Raw genomic sequence first — 23,693 nt, 5'->3', positions numbered from 1 at the left:
ATTCCTGCTCTTATCATCTTCTGGTACAAGGTTAGAGCGTGTCATATTCCAAGATCTGTTGAAAAAAGATGCTGTTATCCAAGCTTATTAATACAAAACAACATTTAGTGTTCTTTATATGAGGTAATAGTAACCCTTGCTGACACCCATAAAGTAGATGCCCTTAAAATTTTATTGTTCATGGTAAAATAAATAATGATAGATGGAGAAATTCCAGTACAGGTAGTGTTTGCACTATGTGGATTTTCTTGTGGTTTTTTTTACTAATTGATGAATTACCATGAGATGTTTTAGTTGCTTAAGTCAGTGTGTAGGAATACTGTAAATACTTGTATGAATGGCTCATCTTTACTGATCTGGAAAACATGCTATTGTCACTACGGTCATAAAGTTCTTAATGAGATGGGACTCCTAATGGTGTGGCTGCACTGAAAGGTGCAACTAGAGTCTGTTTGCCTGTAAGACAGACAATTTTACATAATTGTCAGGTCTAGAAGAACTGACGAGTAATACAGGGCAGTGGTGGTTTAGTTATTTATATCCCACATGCTTTTATATCACTGCTGAAGGTATGGAACTATGATTTTCTAAAAAATTGTAATGACCTTTTTTTGCCACTGAAGCTTAAGAGTAAGGTAGAAGTGTAAAATCCATACTAAATACTGGACAGGTAAAATTTTCTATAGTACTGCTCAAAAGTGCATTTTCCCCTTCTATGGCCCTTGAGACTTTCAGCATGCTTAAAAAAGGAGAAACGAATTTACAGAGACAATTACATACTAATTTTAAAGAGCATTCCTCTGGTCTTGAGGTTCATATGAGGTCTTATTTTGGTCTTAACTGTCAGGTAAGGGAAGTTTTGTTAGGTATAAAAATGCAAACTTATTAAGTCTAAGAACTTTTCAAAGCAGCAAGTTATGGCTTTATAAAATTTGCAGAACTTGTATTTGCATATTTTGCTTCTTGGCTGCTAATTATCAGATATTTTGCTGTAAAGGTGAACTGGAAACATTTTCCTTCATCCATGCATAATTTTGAAGTTAGGTTGGTCATGCATTTTCATCTTTCAAAATGTTATGTGAAGTTTTGAGTGTCTGGCAAAAGATGAATTAGTGTGAAGGCTGTGACTGTCACACAGAATTGAAGGAAGAAGAAAGCTTGAAGATAACTGGGTGTTCTCTAGGCTCTGGAGGAATTACAGTGTAGTGCAAGACTGTGTTGTTTTATGAGGGTTGGACCTATGCATAGTAATTCCAGTCGATAATCATGACATATTTCTGAAGGGAACCTATATTTAGTGCCCTCTAAGCTACAGGGAATTTCTCCTCTTGGTCTGCTTTCCACTGCTCCTTTCTGCACATCCAGCCAGTAGTGAGAGTGAGCACACATTCCCAAGATGGCACTCTGTGTAGGGTATGGCTGGTCACCCAGACAGTCACAAAGAAAAAACACTGCCTTTACTGGCACCACATAAACCTGCTGAGAGCACTCAGGTGAGCAGGAAGAAAACAGGCTCATAAAGTTCTTCTACAGCTGATGAGACTTGAAAGTTTGCTGGCAAAATGTACATCAGCCCTCTCCTGATTCACAGGCAGGCCAACGTTCACTGATGCAAATGTTAACACAGGCTTTAAGTTCTTCCAGTATTAATGCCTAGGCTTGAGGTCTCTTATTTGGTCACTGTCTTAGGCCTCAGTCTTTCCGGATACAGGTCTCCCTATAGTTGTTGACTGACTCTCAAGTTTTCTTGCAGATCACACATATGCAGAATGGAGAGCAAAGCTACAAAGGGAATATTACAAGTAGGACTTAACATAGGACAGACAGCAGTGACCACGTGCAGGGCTGTGCCAAACAAGCCAACTGTCTTGCAGCTTACACTGGTGACTCCTTTTTAGGCCACTTCCTCTCCGTTTTCTGACACTTGTTCTGTCCTGGTTTGCCTTCTCTACCCTTGGCACATCCCCTGAATGTTCCATAAGAATGATTACACATATCCACAAGTCTGGGCAGACATCCTGAGAAGTTTGTTCCTTCCTGGGAAACAAATGATGTTTACCACTTCTTATCTGTTCTAAAGTTCTGGCTGAACCTGTTCAAGACCATGCCCGACTGGCTTCTTCCAAGGCCCATCGGTCAGTGACCCAACAGAGATAATAATGAAGACCAGAACTCTTATCTCCTGTTCATTAGGACTTGGGTTTTGGTTGCATTTCCTGTCTGAGTCTCACGCTGAATGGCTATTATCCAAGTAACATCACAAACCTATGACATTCCCCATATCCTTGCAACATTACCCCTCATCCAGTCCTGCTGTTTGTCCTTGCTTATTTTTAACAACAAATGTTTCATAAAGTAAATCTACGGATTTTTTTTAATTGTGGCTGCTTTCTCAGCAATCAGGAAATGCAGTGCCAGTCACTTCAAAAAGAGAGAGGGAGCTTACTTGCTATGCACCTCTAGATGAGGAAGTTCTGCTCTTGTGACATGAATGTTCTTACTGCCTATATCTACAAGGTGGAGGGTGTTCAGATGCTTTACTGATATCCCTGCTGCTTGCCTCTATACATTAGGTTTTCTCCTAGCTTCCTTAGTGGTTTTTGACTCATAAACATTTGACTGTTTATCTGGTTCTGCTCCAGAAAATGACTTCAAAAACCTGTCCTACTTTTTGACTGGACATAATACTCTGAAACTATAAGTCATAAAACTTGTAACATAAATTGTAAATACTCATAGACAATAATCTGAAGAAGATCCATTCTTGTGTTTCAGTTATGTTTATGTGTTCAGCAAAAAGCAGCATTTTGCTATTAGGTTGGGTTACAACAAGTTTTAGTTGGCATACTGATACTGCTAATGTCTGGTCAGAAGCAAAGGCAGAACAACTGGACCAGACTTGAGCTGTTATGTGCTCTTGGCCAAAATAATCTAGTTTGTGGAATATGAAGTCAAGATCCAGGAATACCCTTGTATGATGAATATATATTGTATTGGTTGCTCTAAAGTGAGTTAATGCCACCAATACTGTATGTATTCTGTGCATTTTGGTTTTGTTCCTGTAGTTTTTTGAGTGTTCTACAAGTAATTAAAGCTGAAATCAAGGATGGTTGTTACATACAAACAGGTTCTAGTTTTTAGTTTTCTTTACCTCTGTTGGAAACCCTGGGATTGCCTACCTTCTATGTTGCAGATGCTCTTTTTTTTTTTACAGCAAATATTGTAACTTGACAGTGAAGAAAATTGGATATTCAATTTCATTAATAACTGTTGAGATTTTGTAAGAAAAAGAGGTGGCAGTCTGATAGTTTATGGAGCATGTTACTAGAAAATTTTGTTTTGTTTTCCATCTTGCCATGGTGCAATGGCACAAACAGCTTGAAGGAAATACGAGCCACTCAAGCCCTCAAGTGTGCAGAGACAACTAACCTGTAAGATTTGTATGGAGTTTGAATGGGCAACCAACTTCACAATTGCACAAGGTCTAAACCAGATGAAATATCTTTTGTTATCCTGAAGGTGATTTTGGTAGCTTTTTCTGACAAGGGGACTCAGGGAAAAAGATCAGTTTTGAACTCCTTAGCAAGGTGGGTTACTCTGGAATTTTAGACATCTTGCCCCTTGCTACACTCAGTGGTTTGAGTGTAGTCTGTCAGTGTGATGCCAGCTATGACAATGTATAGTAATTGCCGATATGTTGATTGCGGAAATAATTTGATGCAAAAAGTAATAGTTTTTCTAATTTGTAATGGATTAAATAATGTTTTCAGTTAGTACTGTTAGTATGAAAATGGAAGATTGTAGGGCACTAGTGGGGTAACAATCCCATTTGAAAAGTTAGACTTATAATTCAGCTATGATTGTCTGCTCAAACTCAATAAATTCCCTATGCAATGAGTAACATGTAGCATTGTCATAAAACACAATTTCTATAAAAAACCTTTAAAAGTGTTCACTTATTTCAGGAAGTTCACTTTCATCCTCAAACAATACTGTTGTAGCATTATATTTGGCTAATCAATGATCCTAGTATATCTGACCAGTTTCTTATTTTATGTTGATGCATTATTTACACAAACAAATGTTTGCAAAGTGCTAGCAAATTAGTTTTTAATGATCTCATTTCCAGCAACATGTAAAAGGCTTTTAACTTGCTGTTCTTCTGCTGAAAGAGAAAAGGTTTTGCAGGTAACTCTTAATGTCCTGCTTAAAGGTAGCAGGTTTTATGTTCTGGTGTAGTACTAAAACACATTAAAGAGCAGTACTACCAAAACCAGTGAATTAAAAATATCTACTTGCTGCTTTTTTAGTGAGGAGGGAAGTTGGCTATATTTTCTGGCAGATTGCAGCCATGGTCTAGTACCTGCCTCTAAACAGAGTGGTCTCCACCAGCATAAGGGGCTGAGGCCATACTGGAACCTTCACCCACTGGGACTCTGGTGGCTGAGACACATCCAAGAATAGGGAATTATTTAACTGAGCTGGACAGAAGCAGAAGGTAAAACCCTTCCTACTGATAACTTGCCTCAAAATTTAGGATTCTTGGCGAAGGGGAGAAAAAAAAATCCACCAAAATCAGTCTATATTTTTTAGCTTTTCCTCTGTTTTCTCTGTAAGAGTCCATCTTTCCAGGAAACTCTGTTTCCAGGGAAATGGATTTCTTTTCAATGAAGATATCATAGAAAAAATACTTGGCATCTTTGACATGAACTGAAAAAACCCAAACCCACTGCATTTGACCGTAACATGACTTAAAGATTTGAGACATTAAAATATGATGGCTATTGTGGAAAGTCAGTTTCTTTTGTGAAGTGCAGCCAACATTACAGCAAATTTTATCTAATAGTTTGAACCTTATAATTGGGTTTATTCTTTGTGGTGTATGTTTCTGTAGGACTGAATTAACCTGAGAGTGGTCCCAGAGGAGGTTACAATGTTAGCCTAATTTAAAAACAGTAGGGCAGTAACTGAATTATTTGAGAAACTACTTGATTCTTGGGTTTTTTTTTCATAATTCTTTTTTAATGAAAATGGAAAAACTAGTCACAGTGTTTCAGAAGGAAACTGAGTATGTATGATATTTTCTTAAATAAACACTTAAACATTTAGGGTATTAAATGGATCTTATAAGATACATAAGCTAAATTAAACGTGGTAATAATACTGTGAAAAGTTAAACTCTAGTGAGCTTTAAAAAATTTGTTACAGATGAAATGTAAGGAACTCAGTGTTAGGATTTTACAGCAATGTGTGTGCCCTCCTGTAAGTGCAGTCTTGAATTTCTCAGCTGTAGCTAACAGGGCTTTATTTCCAGAGCTGGAGGCAACCTGTTAAAAGTTATCATTTGTCTCAGTGGGCATTCCATGTGCAAAGTCCTAGAGGCAGATGTGAAAACCTCTCGCAAGCCTCACAATAAAGAGTTCCTTCCTTACATCTAAATCTATCATCTCTCAGTTTAAAGCCATTCCCCCTTGTCCTATCTCCATGTCCTTGTAAAAAGTACCATTTGTCAAACCACTTGCTTGTGGAGTGAAAACTTTATTCTGTGCACTCCTGATCCTGGATTTAATTAAGTGTGGATCTCTCATCCATCTGAACAGGATTTTGAATGTCTGTCAGCTGAGATGCAACCACAGCCATTGGTTTGGTGGATTGTTTGGGTCAACAAGCCTTGGGAAGACAAATACACATCTGTGACAATATGACAGTGCTGTAAAATTCTGTGTGGCAGGATGAGGATGTTGGTTGTCTCCTCCCTCCCATGTAACAGTTTCTGGTATCAAATGCAGTAGGAGGTTTGAAAGAAGGTGCTTCTCACAAAAATAATTAAAAGGTAAATTTTGTTACAGGACGCTGTACATATTAAACTATTTACACGAATTAAAGTATTGGAAGAACTTACAGAAAAGAAATCTACTGAGAGCCATTGTAAAAAATTATACTAACTCTGGCTTATGAAGTCCTGGTGTCACGGATCACTGCGTGCTGAGAAGCTTCCTGAAAGATTGCTACACGTGTAGTGGTGTTTGCCACCAGACAACACACTAAGCAGCTGTCTGACTTGATGTATCCTTCCGTAGGTTATATTCTTACTCCCACATGTAACCCCTGTACCCTGGCAGTGGTGAAGAACTCATGTCTTTCCGCTTCAGTAGGTGTTTCAGTTGATCTCTGATATGTTCCAGGTTTGTCAATAGTGAGATCTCTATGTTGAAGTGAATTCCTGGCATCTCAGATTGTTTTGTAGGCAGGCTGAAATCTTTGCATTTGGAGCTAGTATAAAGCCTGTGTACGCCTGGCATATGATTAAGTTCATCAAACAAGCCCCTAGAAGCCTCTATGACTGAATTTAACTTGATTCAATGACAGAGCTAAAGTTGCACAGTATAGTTCAATATGGAAGCATGGATTAAGGGAACCAAAATAAACTTTGAGTTTGCTGGACTGTACCTCTGATTGTGCTACAGTCATTAATCTAATCTGAAGGTGCTCAAGTCAGCTCTCTGTAAGTATAAATAAGCTTATTCCACTCTTTCTTGGTATTAGAAATAAAATAATAATGGAAAAAACTCCACGCCCACATCTGGTTGGATTTTTCCTTCACGGAAAGAGTTGTTTTAAATAGGAGTGTTACCATTAGACACAAAGTATCAGAACATCTGGCACATTCAGTGAAGTGTTTAAGAGAAGAAACAAGTTTCTCTTGTATCTAAAAAACCTTTCTTTAAATGAGAGAAGGTTTAGCAAATATGGTTACCATTGGATGAGACCATTCTGGCAAAGACTGGTGGCAGCCCTTAATCTTACACTGCAGGTTAATAAAATTCTTACTGATAAGTTTTCCAAGCTGGTGAGGAAAGAAAAGGGATGAATTGAAAGGCAATACTGAGTAAATTTGGACAGTTGTTTAAATGAAATTTTTATTTTATCAGTTGTTCTTCTAGGAAACTTCTGTCATAACAAATTGCACTGAAGTGTTTTCCATGGCATAGAACTCATCTTCTGTAATACTGCCTAGCTGTTTGTGTTTTCATATCCTTGTGCATAGCACTTTTTAAAGTGATATCATCTTCAGCATAACTGTAAATGAAAATATGGTGGAAGCTGACCAACACACTGTTAATACTCTGTAGAACTCTTCACACTGCTGCCTTCAAAATGCTTGCTGAAGTAGCCAATAAAATACAGCATGTTCCATTCTCAAAGGGAGAGCTTGAGGACATAGCTAGAGAAAGGATCGTGAATTTGAAACCCTTGAACTGACTCAGGGTTTCTTGCACTGAGGGAGGCAGACTGATCCAGAAAAAAAATATGGAGAGTTTTCTGCAGCATTCTATATGAGTATTTTAAACCATTCTATTACATGCTTTCATGTCAGTCCTTTTTGGAGACCTATTCCCCATTTGAGGATCACGTAGGTAATTTCACTTTGTAAATTTGTGGTTGGGTCATCCTTTACTCTGCCTCAAAGAGACAAATGAAGCAAAACCAAGCAACGATAGCAGGACCATGCAAGGAGTGATTTTTAATTAAATGTACTGTTTACTGTAACAGAATCATTATGGTTTTAATAGCAGAAATGAGTGAGGACTTCCTTTGATTCCATAGTTATAAAAACGTTAACCTATACATTTGCATCATCAGTTGTTTCTGCTAATTACTTGTAAACGCAATTGTTTGATCCACAGTATCATGTTCTGATTTTTTAAGTTCCTTCATAATATAAGAAATAGTAGTAAAACCTTGCTCTGTTTTAAAACAATAGTGAATGTTAGCAGTATATTTATTCCTTGGAGACAGTCTTATCAGAGCAGCTTCAAAAACAACCACCAAGTAAAGACTAATGTAAATTCATACTAGAAATTTAATAAATTCCCATAAGAACAGTGAGTTCAACAAAGCTTCTGAATATAATTGAAACTGTTAATATAAACAAGGCTGTAGATAGGCCTTGCATTAGATGACAGTGCCTTGATCATCTAACAAAATGCTGCAGCAAGGTCTCTTTGTTTTTTCCATCTTTATGTGCTACTAAACTATATCTGTCAAATGGACAGAAACATCAGATGGGTGTTCTGTTAAATAATTCAACTAAACTAGGTTGCTCAGACACTGGTACTGAGCTTGAAACATTTCAGAATAGTTAATAAATTATTGCTTGGTAATAGGTTAGTATAAAGATAATTGTAGAAGTATGCAAGAAAAGTAATTCTTGCTGTACTCTTATTTTCTGCAGGCTGTCTACTAGGTTCCTGGAAACTAATTTGCTTATTTGTATATGAGATGTCTTTTAGTCATTTCATAGCCTTTTCCTACCCAAATCAATTCTCTTCTTCAGGATAGTTAGATGCCAGCTGAGGTGAGCCAGCAGCTCTCTTCAGATCTCCTGCTAATGAAAACATCAGCAGTGAAGTGTGTGCCAGAGAAGTGGATGTGAGTTCTTCAGAAAGCATCTGCTGCTTGCTTTAACAGCTGGACTGTGCCTTCAAAGGCAGCACCTACAGGGAATGGCATATCCCTTTGCTGCTTATTTTGCATTTCTCAGTGTAACTCGGACAGAAGGGCCGAGGAGCAGGACAGCTTAATAAGAAAATTATCTAACACAAACAAGGCAGGGTGGAAGGAGCTGTAGAAAAGAATGCAGCAGACAAATAATTTTGTCATGAGTTCATTCAACATGTTGCAGTTTGATGTGTTCATTGTAAAGGATCATACTAATGTCACTACCTAAATAGACTTTTGTCTGATGTGATCATGACTGACACTCGTTTCAGTTAAAGCTTGCACCGTTTCTGGTGCTCATCGTATTGAAAAATAAATTTGCTGTACTGGATGCAAAACACAGTCCAGTGTAGATGAGATGCAAAGGTATTTTCTAAAACTCAGGTCTGCCTTTCAGAGGTAAATTTAGGAATTCTGTAAATGGTAACACAGGAAGTTATTTTGTGCTGCGGAGACCCCTACTTTATGCATGAGTTCTGTGCCTCACTCCTCAAGCAATTGTACTTCTACACGAGCTCTTAATCAGTGTATTCTAGGCCTTTCGTTTGGATGCCACTTGCATAAAGAGCCCCATCACACCTCCTGGTGAAATGACAGTGCTCTTCTGTGTATGTCTTTTGTGTAGGAAAAAATGTTTGAAAGTTTTTTGGTTAAGCATTCTTTTTTTGTTTTCCTTTTCCTTTAATAATTTCTTATGTCTTTGGACAAATTTTTCAGCATTAATAACAGGTAAAAGTTTTGGTAGGGGAAATTTGCAGTAGCAGTTTTATGTGTATTTTTATAGCTGTTGTTATTCCTGGAGTTTTAGCAAAAAATAGAACAAACTTCCTTACCCTTCCTGTCTTTTTTGTGGCAGCAGTAGAACGTTTTTTGCCGAATTTTTCAGTCCTCAACTACTCTCTGCAATATCACATTTCTATACTAACCATTTATAAACAGTTACAGATGTGTTTCTACTGATTTTGATATGGATATAGAGGACAGGACTCAGAGTTATTATAGAAGCAACTGGTTGTATGTACTAGCAAAGCTGTGTTGGAAAAAACGTGAAAACATAACTGTTCCTCTCCCGTTTCCCCCTCTTTCTCTGAATAAGGTCAACATTCTCTCAGATTAGCAGTATACATTGAGAGGTTTCTGAATGTGATTGCAAGCAAAGTGTTTTTTGGATGTTTGCTAGTTTAGACAGATACTTGAAATAAGAAAAATTGATGTAAGGTAGCTGACAAAAATCAGGTACTTGCCCAGGTAGAGGCATACAGTTTAAGGAGTAGCTGACTGATTTTTCTTTTTTTCAATGGAATGTTCAAAATTCTTGCTGTCCTGAGGGGAATGTTAAGAGAAAAATGCCCTTGCATAACCTTGGTGATTGTGTGGCAAGCTTAAAAACATAATAATGACCAGAAACTAGTAATGAACACCCTGTTCCAGCCTAGCGTGAGAAACAATTTTGTGAAATCCAAAAGTCTTATAAAAGATTTTCTACTCCACCTTCTAGGTGGTGGATACTGTGTTACATTTGGCAAAAGGGTGCTTCACAAATTAAAGGTGCATTTTGTTTACAGCGTGGCACTTGGGAATGTCTTGGGGTGACTTGATGTTGTATTTCCTGTCGCTGCTCTATGCCCAGAAATTAGTTTTATGCCTTTCTATGCTTTTAAACTGAGCCTGAGCAGAGAGAGAGAAAACTGAGCAAACTTCTCAAAGCAGTGCTTTTCAAGGACAGACAGAGAATAACATACTCTGGCTCTCTGCATTTTTTTTTCCTGCTGCTGCTGGGCTGTGGGGAGAGGAGCGGAGAAGCACCCTGCTTGCTTGTTCAACCAGTTTTTTGGTTTTTTTTCCTCCAGAGAGTTGAACTTTGTTTTTCCTGGAATTTTTGATTTTTTCCCTTTTTCTGCTAGACTGCTTCAATATCAACACATCGGGAGGACTTTCCACTGAGCACAGAGGGCCTGGCCCTGGGCCAAGTCCCAGCTCCAAGTAGGAGGGAGACCAAAGGGAGGACTCCAACATTTTCCCAAGTTTTTTCTCCACAGTGAGAGATTTTATTATTTAGCAGTATTATCCTTTTCCTGTGTGTTTGTTAAATAAATAGTTTTTATCTCTTTCACTTTCCTTCGAGGAAAGGTTTTTTTCCTGAACCTGGTGGGGAAGGAGTGGTTTTTAACCTGCCCTCTCTCAGAGGATATATTTCTAAATTTGGCCAAACCAGCACAGGGAAGTATATCATGAACAGCAGGCCTTAATTTTCTTTGGAGGGCATTTGTTCAGCATGGAGAATTTCATTGATGTGCTTTGTATCCTGCAGATCCCAAAGGTCCATATTGGAGCTGGCTGGCACCAGCTCTGTTGGACATGGGGGAACCTCCTAGCAGCTTCTCAGAGAGCCACTCCTATACCCCCCCACTACCAAAACCTTGTCACACAGACCCAACACATGTTGGAAAGTCAGGGATGAGAAAAGTGTAGAGTCTACTGGAAAACACTGTCTGCATCCTTGCTTTGTACTTGTAATATATGTGTATATACATATAGGAGTTTTCCATCGTAAGTATTCCATGTTAGATACCTATCATATGTGACACTGGATTTGGACACTACCCAAATAGGGAATTCCTTGGCAGTTGGAAGTAATGAGAAGCTAAAGAATGGAAAAGGTTGGCAGATTAACCTTTTTTTTTTTTTTTTTTTTAACTTGTAAGGGTACATTAGAGGCTTCAAAAATGCTAAGAATTCTGGATCACATTAAGTAAAATGCTTATCTTGCATATTTGGTGGTGCCAGTTAACATCTTTAATTGCTTTGCTCTCCTTGGGCACTGTGCTGCAACCCTTATTGTAATGGGGTGAGATGTGAATGGGGCATTGAGGTTATCGCAGGATGTATACAGCCTGGCTAAGCTTAGTTAAAAAAAAATAAATCTGAACTGTGAATTACACATTATGGAAAATTTTTATGCAAGGAATTTTTTTTGCCAGAGTTAGGAAGAAAATAAGAATGAGAAATGTATCTGAAAACAAAAAGTGAAAGTGAGAAAAAGGGGTAGTATGGAGTGTGTTTTGGGTTGTGCTTTGTGTGTTTTCTTTTAAGGCACATTACTGCTTTTGGAAAAAAAAAAAGAGTATTTGTAGTTTGTGAAAGTGTTTATACATTCTTGTCTTCATAACAATGGTGTATTTATTTGTTCAGCCTTACATATTTACACTTTTAGATAAAATGTAAAACTTACTTGAAAATGGTTCTGAACTAAACGTACATTTACTGACAGCAAGCAAAGTTCTAAAGCCATGGGTTTTTGGTTTGGTTTGTTTTTTTTTTTTCATATTTAGAAGGCTGGTAATCTATTTGTAGAGCTAAAATACAAGGGATTAGATTGCAGAATGAAATTTCCCCTTCTGTACCCCACTTTGACTGCCGGTGTACCATCAAACCATTTACTGAACACAAACTGCTTGATTTTTTTTAAACTAATGTACAAGGAAAATAAAAATAGTTTGAAAATGCTAACAAAAACCCCCAAACCTACCCATAATAGTAGAGAGAGTACTCAGATTTTTCTCAACTTTATTTATCCTTTCTTTAACAGTGACTTGTTATCTTCCAATTATGTGGAGATTCACTATGAAGATGGAAAACCAAAATTTTCTAAGGTATCATGTTCTTAAATTGTCTTTCTGAGGGAACAATGCCAATAAAATGTGAAAATAGAAAAGAGAAAAAAATGTTTTGCATGACTTAAAAACATCAGAAGTGTTTTTCCAGACATAGACGGTAACTGTGATCTCATCTTGTACAGATATCTCAGTAATACAAGAGGAATTGTACAAAAAAGGGAAGCTGTGTTTTGGAGTGAGGAGTAGGCATTTGTAGGTGGTAGTTGTGAAGGTGATCCATTACTGCCAGAACAATTACATTTTGTAAAATACAGGAGGTGGAGGGGTTGAAGTCACCATCAGATTAGTCTTAATTAATTATTTATGTGTCCTTAGCACAAAGTGCAAGGAGAAAAAATAATGGTAATGTAAGACATTTAAACTAACCTAATAATCTTGCAGTGACTTTTTTTTTCAAGAATTATACAGTAACACAGAAAATGAAAGATTTAACTGAAACTTTAACCTCTGGAGTTACTACAAAATCAGCATATTGCTAGACATCCAATTAATTTTGTTTGTCAGACTAGCTCCCAAATTGATTTCAGTGCCATAGACTATTGATCCAAAGCCAGATTGAAGTTCTGCAAGGTAATTCAGCTATAAAGGAACAAGATCAGTCTTTTTGTTTGTTTGTGGTAGCAAAATGAGGACTGGAAGGTTCCTAGGAAGGTTATAAACCACATTTTCAGGGAATTACTTTTTCATATTTGGTAGAAATGCCAAAATATTTCTTGAAAACTTATTACGTGTGAATTATATCTGTATTTAGAGTGGAGGCAAGAGAGTATTCCAGTCGTATTCATGTCTTCAGAAACTCTGGACTGTTGTTTGTCCAAGTATCGGATATCTGGTTTATTGTTTTGCCCTTGCTATAGAGAATCTCAAATGAAATAATACATGGCAGATTAGGGCAGAATTAAACAATTACATTGCAATGTAATTACTGAAATATGCTGTTTTGTTTTCTTCCACTGAAGAAGAAAAATAGTTTCATGTTACATACAAAGGAAGTTGTTTCATTAAGACTCAGTATTCTGCAGAATAGGCAAAAATGGTAAATGATGCAAGAAAACAATTCCCTCTGGCATTTAGACAAGCTCATGCAATTGTCAGCTGCAGCACTAGCATTGAGCACTGCGGTTGCTGAATCATGAATCTGACTGGAAAATTATATTAGAACTTCAGACTCAGCAAATGGGCTACCTTTGCATGCTGCAGTAACTTGATCCAAACTTCCTAGGGGATGTTTTCTGAATTGTTTTATTTAGAAGCAATAATGGAGCTCCTGAGGTCACGTTAATCTGTAAAAAGCTTCATTATAGATAATAAAAAAACCCCCAAATCCCCACATAATTTGTGTAGGAGGTCAAATAAGGACTATATCCTGGTCTTTTGCAGTGTCTTCTAAAACTTTTTAGGCCTAAGGTTGTTTTGTTTCCTGATGTGGATCTAAAGAAGTGAGATCGCAATGAAAATTACTGTATTCTCTAGAAAGAGGTAGTTAATTACAAAGATGACTGAAGAACAAACAGCAATTTCTTTACTCAGATGATCATCTTTAAAGAAAAAAAATATTGAAAAGTTTTGTGTGAGAAAGAGAATCAAGTTTAGCTGTTAAAAAACATTCTCACTGATGGAAGGGTAAACACATAGTGATTGCTTTCTGTGTAGTACTTTGATTTAATTATACACAATAACCTGTAAGAAATTTAAATCAGAACCTGAATAACTCATTAAATAAGATGCAAAATGGAAATAATGCTGTCATAGATAAAAAGCATTTACATTTTTTGTATCTTCTTGAGTTATAATAATTGCATAAAGAATGGGTTCAATATGCATGTTGGAGTTCAAATGACATGACACAAGAACTAAAAATGTTTTTATGATGAATAGTAGGTTTTTCAAACAATGGGTGAGAAACAACCCCACTTCAGGGTTTTTAATAACATTTTTTGAGAATACTTTTTCTTTTTAGTTTAGCTGAGCTTCTTGCTGATAGACAATAAAGAAAACTACTTAAATGAGGTAAATGTGTATTGTTACTGTTAGATTTTTTTTTTTTGCATTGGTTTTAAGCAACAGACATTAAATCAGGATAATTTTGTGTGTGTGATTGTTTGTTTTTAAAAATTATTAGGGGGGAGAGCATTGTTACTACCATGGAAATATCAGAGGTGTCAAGGATTCCAAAGTTGCTCTTTCAACTTGTAATGGACTTCAGTAAGTACATGTTCTCATTTTTTAAACAAGGCTACAACTAATTGTTATTCTTGAATATTCTCTTAATATGGGAGGAACTGAAACATTACAGGCTCAAAGATTTCTTGATGTTTTGAAATGTCAGTACCAGCTGTGCCAAACTGCTAGCAATTTTTCTTAGTATCATTGGAAATCATGTTTTGATTCTGTCTCACAAACGTTTGAATTTAGTAAGTGCAAGTAAATATTTCCCCAGATGACTTATTATGGTAAAGGATAAACAAGAATTATATTTCAGCATGCTCAGTATTCATGTATGATTCTGTCATAGAAAAATGGATCTTCTTGTTAGATTGTACAAGGAAAAAAATACAAGAAATTAGCATTAGTTACTGCTAAGTGCAACTCAGCTGTTGATTGTATTTTGCCTGCTCAGGGTGTGTCTTAGAACTTCCTTTTTCCAAGGTCAAATCTTTTTTGGTACTTCATCATTGCATTGCCATTACATTTACTGTTAGTCCATTAAAATGTGCCAGATATCTTAAAAATCCCTCAATCTTGGCTTTAGCTACATGTGGTAGTAATGAATATATATTAAATATTGATCAGTTTTTCAGCCCTTAGTTTGGTTTTGTCTTACCAAAATTCAAATCCTGGAGTCAAACGGATTGCCTTGTAATCCTAAATATCACTTCTTTTTCTCCATGTTCTAGTGGCATGTTTGAAGATAGTACTTATTTGTACTTGATAGAACCGATGGATCTGACCCACACGGCAGTAAGTTTATTTTTGTCTAATTTATTTGGTTTGGAAGAGCACTCAAGGAATAGCAAATAAAAGTATTAGAATAAATCAATGAATGATATGTCTCATGCATTCACATGGAAATGAAAAGTATTTTAAAACACTTAATTTGAATTTGTTTAAGGTAGCAAACGTGCAATTATGATTTACCTACAATTTTTCTCTGCTTTTCTTTAATCTTTTGTTTCCTGCTTGCTGTTGATCATTTAGATGCTGGGAGTAGACAAATAAAACTGTTTCCATAACACATGGTAATAGACTGTCAAAAAGCATTTATCAATTTGCTCTAGTACTTGAACTAAAGTGTTTATAAATTCATTTAAGGGATCTCTGGAACTCATTTATATATTCCTCTCTAAATAGTTGCATCAGATTGCTCTTGGCCTGCCATGATTCTACAAAATGTTTAATTAAGTAGATAATTACATCTGGGTATCTTACACTTTGTATGTCTTAAGTCAGTGGTCGTTGTATAGCTTAAATGATTGTGATCCAGCATATTCAGATAGAAGATTATGCTGGATCAGCATGTAGGACTGCATTTATGCAAGTATTTTGCTATTATTATTTTTGTGTTTCATATGTGCAACCATTTCTAAAACTTTAGCTGTTGATACAGCTGACACAATTTCACAGACAGTAGTAAAACTAGGTATATTTTTAACTTCAGAATGATTCAAATATTTGAGTGATTTTCAGTGAAATGATTTTGCAACATTGAGACAGAGAATTCTTAAGGTTTGTGTCCTGCTTGGTCTGTAGGATATATTGCAGATGCTGTGCCACAGTTGTCAAGCTTGTCTCGCTCTAGTATGTATATGACAGTATACACACAGTATGTGACAAATAATTAATGCTGCAGAACCAATATGTTTTAGTGACTGTAAAGCTGAAATTAGAGTCTGAATAAAGATCTGCAAAATCATTGGCTGATACTGTCAAAGAAAATGGATCAACATTCAGAGAACTTGGTATCATTTGGACAGTCAGTTTTTGGACTATAAATGAAACTCCAGAGGCATGGCAAAATATTATATCCAAAAGAATCAAGTCCCTCCAGGAACAACAGTATGTGCTGTGCGTCTGTGTTTGATGTAGCACATGTTCATAAAGGTTGTAATTCTAAAAACTGACAACACAGACTCAGTAAATTCATGAATTTATACAAGGACATCCATATAGTCAGAAGAAGAAAATTTGACTAAACTGTTTTCTTGCTTGGGTGAACAAATGAAACCAGGATGTCTCTCTGAGTGGTATTTCAGTAAAAATTGTAAGTAGAGCAAAAGTTCTGGTTATAAAAGTAAGATACCATTTGCCAACTCAAGGTTTCAAGTTGAACTCTAAATGATAAGAAAACAGATGAGATGCCTAATTTTCTCAAAACTACTGAAAATAATACAGCTACAGAGAGCTTTTGGGGGCTCATTTTTTGATTGCAGTATGTGAGATAAATATCTTGAACACAGCCTTCAGCATGTACTTTATTCAGCTTGATTAATCTTAACTATAGTAGATACTATATAAAACATCCTCTCCTTCCCCCCAAAAATCCAGCAAATATATGCAGTATTGTCCTTCAGTGTGCTATGTATTTGTTATGGAAGTTACAGAACAGTAGAATCCTACCCTTTGAAAAGAGTCGCTTGTTTTGGCAGACTCTGCAGAGGAGGTGTTACGGGAGAAAGGAGTTGTTTTCTAGAGTAGGTACTCAAATGTGATAATTTGGGGTGTGTCAGACTTTTAAAGAAAATATGCATTAAAAATCTTGTCCTTTTTAAGTGTGGAGTACACCAATAAAACAGGGTGAAATAATCATCTTAAGTATAGTATATTGATTGGTTTCTTGCAACTTGCTGTAATTAGATAGGATTTTTTTCATAAATAGTAATAGTTGCTTTTCATCTGTGGGAGGAAGATTTCAACCAGATATAGACTTTCTAATTTGATTTATTGGAATAAATTATCTTTGTTCTCTAATGCTTTTAAAGGACTTTTTTAAGGTAATCTCAAAGACATCTGTGACACTTATGTTTTGTAGACTGGTCAATTTGCTGAAGCAGAGAGGCTCTATGATTTGCTCAGGACTGCAAATAGATTGCTTCAAATTAGTACTGTCCCAAATTGGTACTATGGTTGCCTGTTTTATACAAAAAATAATAAAAAACTATAAATACTGAAAGAAGTGCCATTTTTTCACTTAATAATATTTAATTAGAAGAAAATGCCGCTTATTTTTCTTGTCAGGAAAGTAAAAGCAGGCCACATATCATCCAAAGAACTTATGGAACACAAGCCTCCAAGCAGTTGCAGGACCTTGGTATGTTTTTGCTTATGAGTTTTTAAATATTGAAAATAATTGCATCTATAACTTGGAAAATTTGAATATTAGGCTAGCAGTGTTTATAAAATTGCTGATTATTTAGAAAATCTTGAAAAATAGATACTAACCTGACTTTTTTCACAATTATTGCGATGGAATTTAGATTTTTCAAAGAGCAGCTGTAAGATTTTCATCCACTGACCTCTATTTAGCTTTCCTCTGAAAATCACTAATTAATCAGTGATATTAATGTTATTGAGGCAATGAGAAGGAAGAAAATGTATATTCTAAGCCCAGGTTACCTCTCCTTGCATGCTTTAAGATTTCTGAATTACTTGAGTTTTGATATATTTTATGTACTTTAAAAAATGAGCTTTTGAATAGTGAGGGTTGTCCGGATTTTGGTGATCTTAATCTACTTTTGGTTTGGACAGTGTACATAAGTAGTTTAAAATAATGCCATGAAATTCTTAAATTGTAATTTTTACAGAGACTGACTCTAGTTCTGAATGGCCCTTTCTGTCTGAACTGCAGTGGCTGAGGAGACGGAGAAGAAAGAGAGCAGTAAGTAGAAGTATGACCCTGAGTTAAGACCCTTTATAAACCCAAACTCACTAATTTCTGTATTTTTTAATGTCAAGAGAACGTAGGCTTTAGGAAACAAGTATTTTTAGAAGCTTAATATTGTCACATAATATAATTATCAAATGAGAAAACAATATTTTTCTTTAAAAATAGAATATTTAGAAGAAAGTTGATAAACTTTCTAAAGTGACAGCAATGATATGCATCAATTAAATCAAAATTTAGTAGTGAAAATTATTTTAGAATTTTAAGGTTTTTGTCTGCTTGAGAATAAAGAATAATTTTGAATGAACTCTTGCTACTTTGTAGATATCTGACCTTATTGTCACTTGGCTCATTAAGTAGCATGATTAAATCAAAAATCCGAATGAGGACACCCAGAACTGGGTTCTTGCGAGAACGTAAGTGGGCAGTCCTCATGATCTTCATATGCATATGTATGAGTTAGGGGAATAATTGAGTTAAAGAAGATTAATCTGTATTTCTTCACTGAGTTGCACAAGCTACACCATATTTTTGAGGGTGTATATATTTTTAGTAACTTCCTTTCTCATTAAATCTGTGGTGAATAGTACATAATGAAAGGAGGAGGGAAGCAGTAGGGCTGTCTGCACTGAACCAAAAAGAGTAGAACCTGAACATTCTTGATGATGTGCCTCAGATTTTCAGCCTAAGTTACTGGGGCTGTGATTCTTTACCCTACTTGCATTTCTCACCCAGTTTACCAGTTTACATACCTTACACAATATCTTTTTAATATGTATCTATACTAAAAATCAGCCGCAGTTATTTTTGAAAATTACTACATCTTCCTAATTTCTCAAAGCATTTCTTTAATTCCTCAGTTATCTCGTGGTGTCTTTGAAGAGATGAAATATCTGGAGCTCATGATAGTCAATGACCATAAAATGGTAAGTATAGCAATTCAGTGGTGATCTTCGTTTTGGTGACAATTTGTAGGCTGATGTACAGCGCTGTGCTGCATCAGCTATTTTTGGGCCCAGGATTTAGTTTATCAGCAGCTATTAACATTTGTACTGTAAGACACACTGTAGGCCATAATACCTAATGAAGCTTAATGTTACCTAAGATTTTCTGTGGCAATTATATATTCAAAATGAATCTGGAACACTTTGGTATCATATGGATAAATTATTATGCCCATAACCAACCAAGTAAAGCAACAAAACATTTATGTCCAGAACAAACACACAAAATGTTCTAAAATTACATCCTATCTTTGAAGTTATATGGAAAGAAATCAGAATTTAACTTTGAGTTTCATTTTACTGATTTAAATTTTAATGCAGCAAAACATGTAGACAAAACTCTGATTGTTCTTCCTGACTATTCCGTACTTATAAACAGGATTCATAATGAAGTGCAAGGTAAGTTGTTTGTTTGATTCAAGAAGTGTTTGTCATTAAAAAAACCCCCAGAATGGGTGGGGGGAGGAAAGCCCAATTCTTTCCCCTTTTTGTCTTGAGGAATGACTGGAAAAAGTCAGACTAAGTGACATTTGTTGTAAGCAAGACTCTTTTTTTTTTTTTTTTTAAATTGAAGTCTGCTGATACAATAGGTTTTCACTTACTTTATTTGCCAGTAAAGAGGTTTTTCATCTCTCACCCTGCTGCAAGTTTCCCAGTGCTTTATGGGGTTGTGGGCTCTTTGGTGAGCACTGAAGGATGATATTGAAGAGCAAGATATAGAAGATATCAGAACAGGGTGCAGTAATTCATACTTGTTCTATTGCTGCATAGACAGATAATGTACCCTTCCCTCATCTGTATAATAAATCATAGAAGTAGTCTGGGCAAAAATAACCTGTATTTTACCTGTGTTAATTTAGCGCTGTGGAGGGAATTTGAATGGGTGGAAAATGTAGGACAGAAATTTCTTGAGCTGTTTTCATTTGCAAAGCCACCTGGTAGGAAACTACACTAAGAGTGTTCAGGTGTTAGTTGTTTAACACAGTAACTGAAGTTATGGCTATTTTGTTGTCTTGTTTGATGTCTATGGTTGGTGTTCCTTATGAAGAGAAAATATTCCTATGTCTGTCTCTTTCCCCTGGCCTCTTGTATTACTGATGTGCTTAAAGGTGTTCACTACACCTGTTACAGACACTAACTGTTGTCTCCTCTCACGCTTAATTTGTTAGAGCTTCAGAGCACAAGATTTTTTGCTTCATAGTTATCAGTAACTTAGAAACAGATAATAATTCTTTTCAAAGAATAAAGCAGATATACTTAGGGAAGTGTTCACAGTTAGGGGTGTCGGCCTGCCAGTCCAGGAGCTCACTTAATGTACTTTCAAGGTTTTCTGCTTACCAGGAGAGGGCAGGTTTCCCCTGCAGCAAAGGTCTTTGTTGGAAGAAGTACCTTAAACCTCATTGATTGTTGTGTTAAATAGTTAATACTGTGTATTTTCACAACATCTCCTTTCCTCTAGCAATAAAGATATCTCAACATATTTAATTAGGCTGTTGCACTTTCTACTGGTTTAGATTAATTTCTTTTAGGATCTGTATTTAACCACATTATATGGTGTATTGTTATTGATATTAGCATTTTAATACTTTATTGAAAACCAAGAACATTTTCCAAAGCACATTATTTTACCTTCCCACTTCTGGAAAGGTTTGGGATTGGCTCAAAACAAAAAGCCAAAGCCACCCTTTCCCCCTTCCCCACTGTCATATTGTTCTCTGGGGAGCAGTCTTGTGGTATAATGTACAGTGTACATCCTAGGCACCTACTAGCACCGTACCTGAGAGCAGCTGCTCAGTTGCACAGAGAAGAGTCAGGCCCTCTTGTTCCAAAGCCTCTTTTTAAGTACAGTATTTCATAGAATAGCTGACACTTCCATGGAACACTGAGGCAATGAGACTTGTTGCTTTTAACAAGTAGTTGAAATTAGTAAGAGTTTTTTGATAAAGGCTTTTTTTCCCTGTTCTAAGTAATTTCACGTTCATTTTCTGTGAAATTTTGAAGTCCTATTTTTCCTATATGTAAATCATACTGTGTAATGTAATCTTGGTTGATAATTTTACAGTTTCTTGAAAGTCATATGGATTCATGTTCAGGTACCATAGCTGCATCTTTAAAAAATTTGACTTGGAACAGAAGGGGCTTGTGAGGCAGGATGAGGAAAGACATGAAAACATTGTAATGACATGCACATATATTATGAAGCAAAACTTGTAATACAGCTCATGTAAGTCTATAAAAATAGAAAAAAATTGAAGTTAGAATTTAAGATACTCAGCTTAACTCTTTTCATGTTCAAACACGTATTTACTTTTACCATGCACTCCCTCTTCCATTTTGTCTTTTGCTATAACTACTGCTACATGTCACAAAAGTATTGTGCTGTTGCAGAAAAGGATACCTTTGCAAAGAGCTGTGCACAGGACAAGTGGTAAATGCTTCATCTTCATGTCTTATAATTAAAGTGATGGAATGTGGCTACTACAGTCAGATATGTAACTCATCAGGTTAGGCAGTTTAAATGGGTACAGCGTCCTCTCAATTTTGAGCTCATGTTTATGTTCATGTTTACCTGTAATTTTGTCTCAAACATTTGAAGTCTGATTCTAAACAAAGTATTTCTTGTGGTTAAATGCTCCTTTTACGGATGGGAAAGGCTGCCTATCATACATGGCTTCCTTTATCTTCCAGGGGTTTTTGAATATGAGATATAGGCTGTGATCTGAAAAGTTTTTTTAGTTTTTCCCTTACTTTCTTAAAATATTAATTTCCTTTTCATGCTGTAAAAATAAAGAATTAGTAATAAATATTTAAGTTCTCACTGTGTTCTACTTTCTCTTCTTTTAGTTCAAAAGGCACCGTTCTTCAACTGCATACACAAACAATTTTGCGAAATCTGTGGTAAACCTTGTAGATGCTGTAAGTATCAATGTTTCTTCTGAAAACTGATTCACTGACTTTTACTTTAGCACTGTATTAAAAATGTTATCATTTTCAGAACCCAAATTTCAATTACACTTTAAAGTGCATTTCTAGTTCCTCTGCAGAAGAATAGCCTGGGGTGAATGTATAAGTAACTACCAGATTATCTGTGGCATTTTTCTTAAAGCTTGCAACTGTCAGAGTTTGCCCTTGGCAGGGGTGATTTCAGTATCTGTCACCAATTAAGAATGAGATTTAATCAAATTTAGATTTGTGAAACAAATCTAACCACAAGTGATTGAAACTCCAAGCATAGGTAACAAAGGATACGTATATCTATTGTGAGAAAAAGTGAGTGTGAATAAAAAATTCTCCTTCATAAATCTTTATTTATAGCTTAAAAACAAACAAAATGACATTGTGGTACATTATAAATGGGTGGAAGTGACACAGATACAAGAATGGTATCTGTGACTAAATTTAAAACAATTTTGTAATATGCAACAGCATATAAACTAAAAGTAATATTTGTGGTAAAATTAATTTGGGTTTTTTTTCCTCTTTTTGGTACACATATAATGATCACACACATTTCAGAGCTCTGTCTGTAGTGAAAACAGGGATAGATTCTCTAGTAGTGATGAATACAAAGGCTACCAAATGCTGACTCTGAGTCCCTTTTCCATGTGACATTATTGATACCTGTGGAACTGTGTGATATGATTCAGTGCAAAACATTGTCAACAGTTTGTTTGGCTCAGAGGAAACAATGCAGTACTTGCTCTTACATAGGAATTGTACTGGATGTATATTGAAAATTTAGGTGAATATATTTATAATACATGAAATACTAGAAGTCTTTTGGAATATTTTTCTGTAATGATCTGAACATGCCAGTAGCCTAAAGAAAAGTTACTAGAGCAGATAAAAATGTAAATAATTGTAGTATTTCTGCAATTTATGTTGCACATTTCCAAAGAGAAGGTAGCATCTTTTTTTTTCTCACCTGATCATTATTTCTTTGTCTTTCTTCTGTGTTTTAACAGAAGTTATTTCATCTGTCTTTTCTTTCACTATTATATCTATTTTTTCCATTTTTATCTGTGTGTATGCAGAAACATGGAGCTTCATTCTTGTGTAGAATTCATTCCCCTCACAGAGATCTTACAAAAGGACATATAAATGGCTTTTTCTTTAAATAAAGCGTGAAAAGGAGCAGAACTTTCTGCTTTGTTATTCCCTTGTGTCCATAGGGTGTGGGCTGTATTTCTTACTGATTTATTGTTGGGGAAAGGATATTGGCTTTCAGAGGCCTTCAGGTTCTCTGCCTCCTCTTCCATTCTTTTGTTGCTGTTTGCTTCAGGAATTACAGTTTTCCTCTCAGCAAACAGAAGTCTTTATTGACCCACCCCTATGTTATTTCAGGTGGTTTAATTTTACTGGTTTTTCTCATGTTGTAAACCATTTTCTGTGTATGTTCTCAGCTTGTCTCCCTCAGATTGAAGCATGCTAATACTCTTTTCCTTCAAGGGTCTTGGACAAAACTGAGCTTAGCTGGTTGCTATCTCTCGTTTTTGTATTTGTCTTTTTTTTTCTAAGCTGAATATTATACATTGACTTTTTAATAAGGATGATGCTGCCCTGATACAAAACTGGGTTTCTGGTCAGGGTGAATAAGGAATGCATCTTTTATAGATCTGCAAGTTCTGC

General features: G+C 35.8%; 1 protein-coding gene across 1 annotated transcript in view; it reads left to right on the top strand.

Moving 5' to 3' along the window:
* Window positions 1–23,693, top strand: part of ADAM23 (ADAM metallopeptidase domain 23) — an 81,948-nt gene that overhangs the window by 21,581 nt on the left and 36,674 nt on the right. The window contains exons 4-10 of the mRNA XM_017735559.1: window positions 12,092–12,155; window positions 14,302–14,384; window positions 15,077–15,140; window positions 17,415–17,487; window positions 17,981–18,054; window positions 18,921–18,986; window positions 21,909–21,980. Coding sequence (XP_017591048.1) covers window positions 12,092–12,155; window positions 14,302–14,384; window positions 15,077–15,140; window positions 17,415–17,487; window positions 17,981–18,054; window positions 18,921–18,986; window positions 21,909–21,980 — 496 coding nt within the window. The remainder of the gene's footprint in view (window positions 1–12,091; window positions 12,156–14,301; window positions 14,385–15,076; window positions 15,141–17,414; window positions 17,488–17,980; window positions 18,055–18,920; window positions 18,987–21,908; window positions 21,981–23,693) is intronic.

Source organism: Corvus brachyrhynchos, unplaced genomic scaffold, assembly GCF_000691975.1.
Source record: "Corvus brachyrhynchos isolate BGI_N302 unplaced genomic scaffold, ASM69197v1 scaffold255, whole genome shotgun sequence".
In the NCBI taxonomy this organism is placed as follows: Eukaryota; Metazoa; Chordata; class Aves; order Passeriformes; family Corvidae; genus Corvus; species Corvus brachyrhynchos.
The sequence above is the reverse complement of the archived record's forward strand: the minus strand, read 5'-3'. Positions and strand labels throughout refer to the sequence as shown.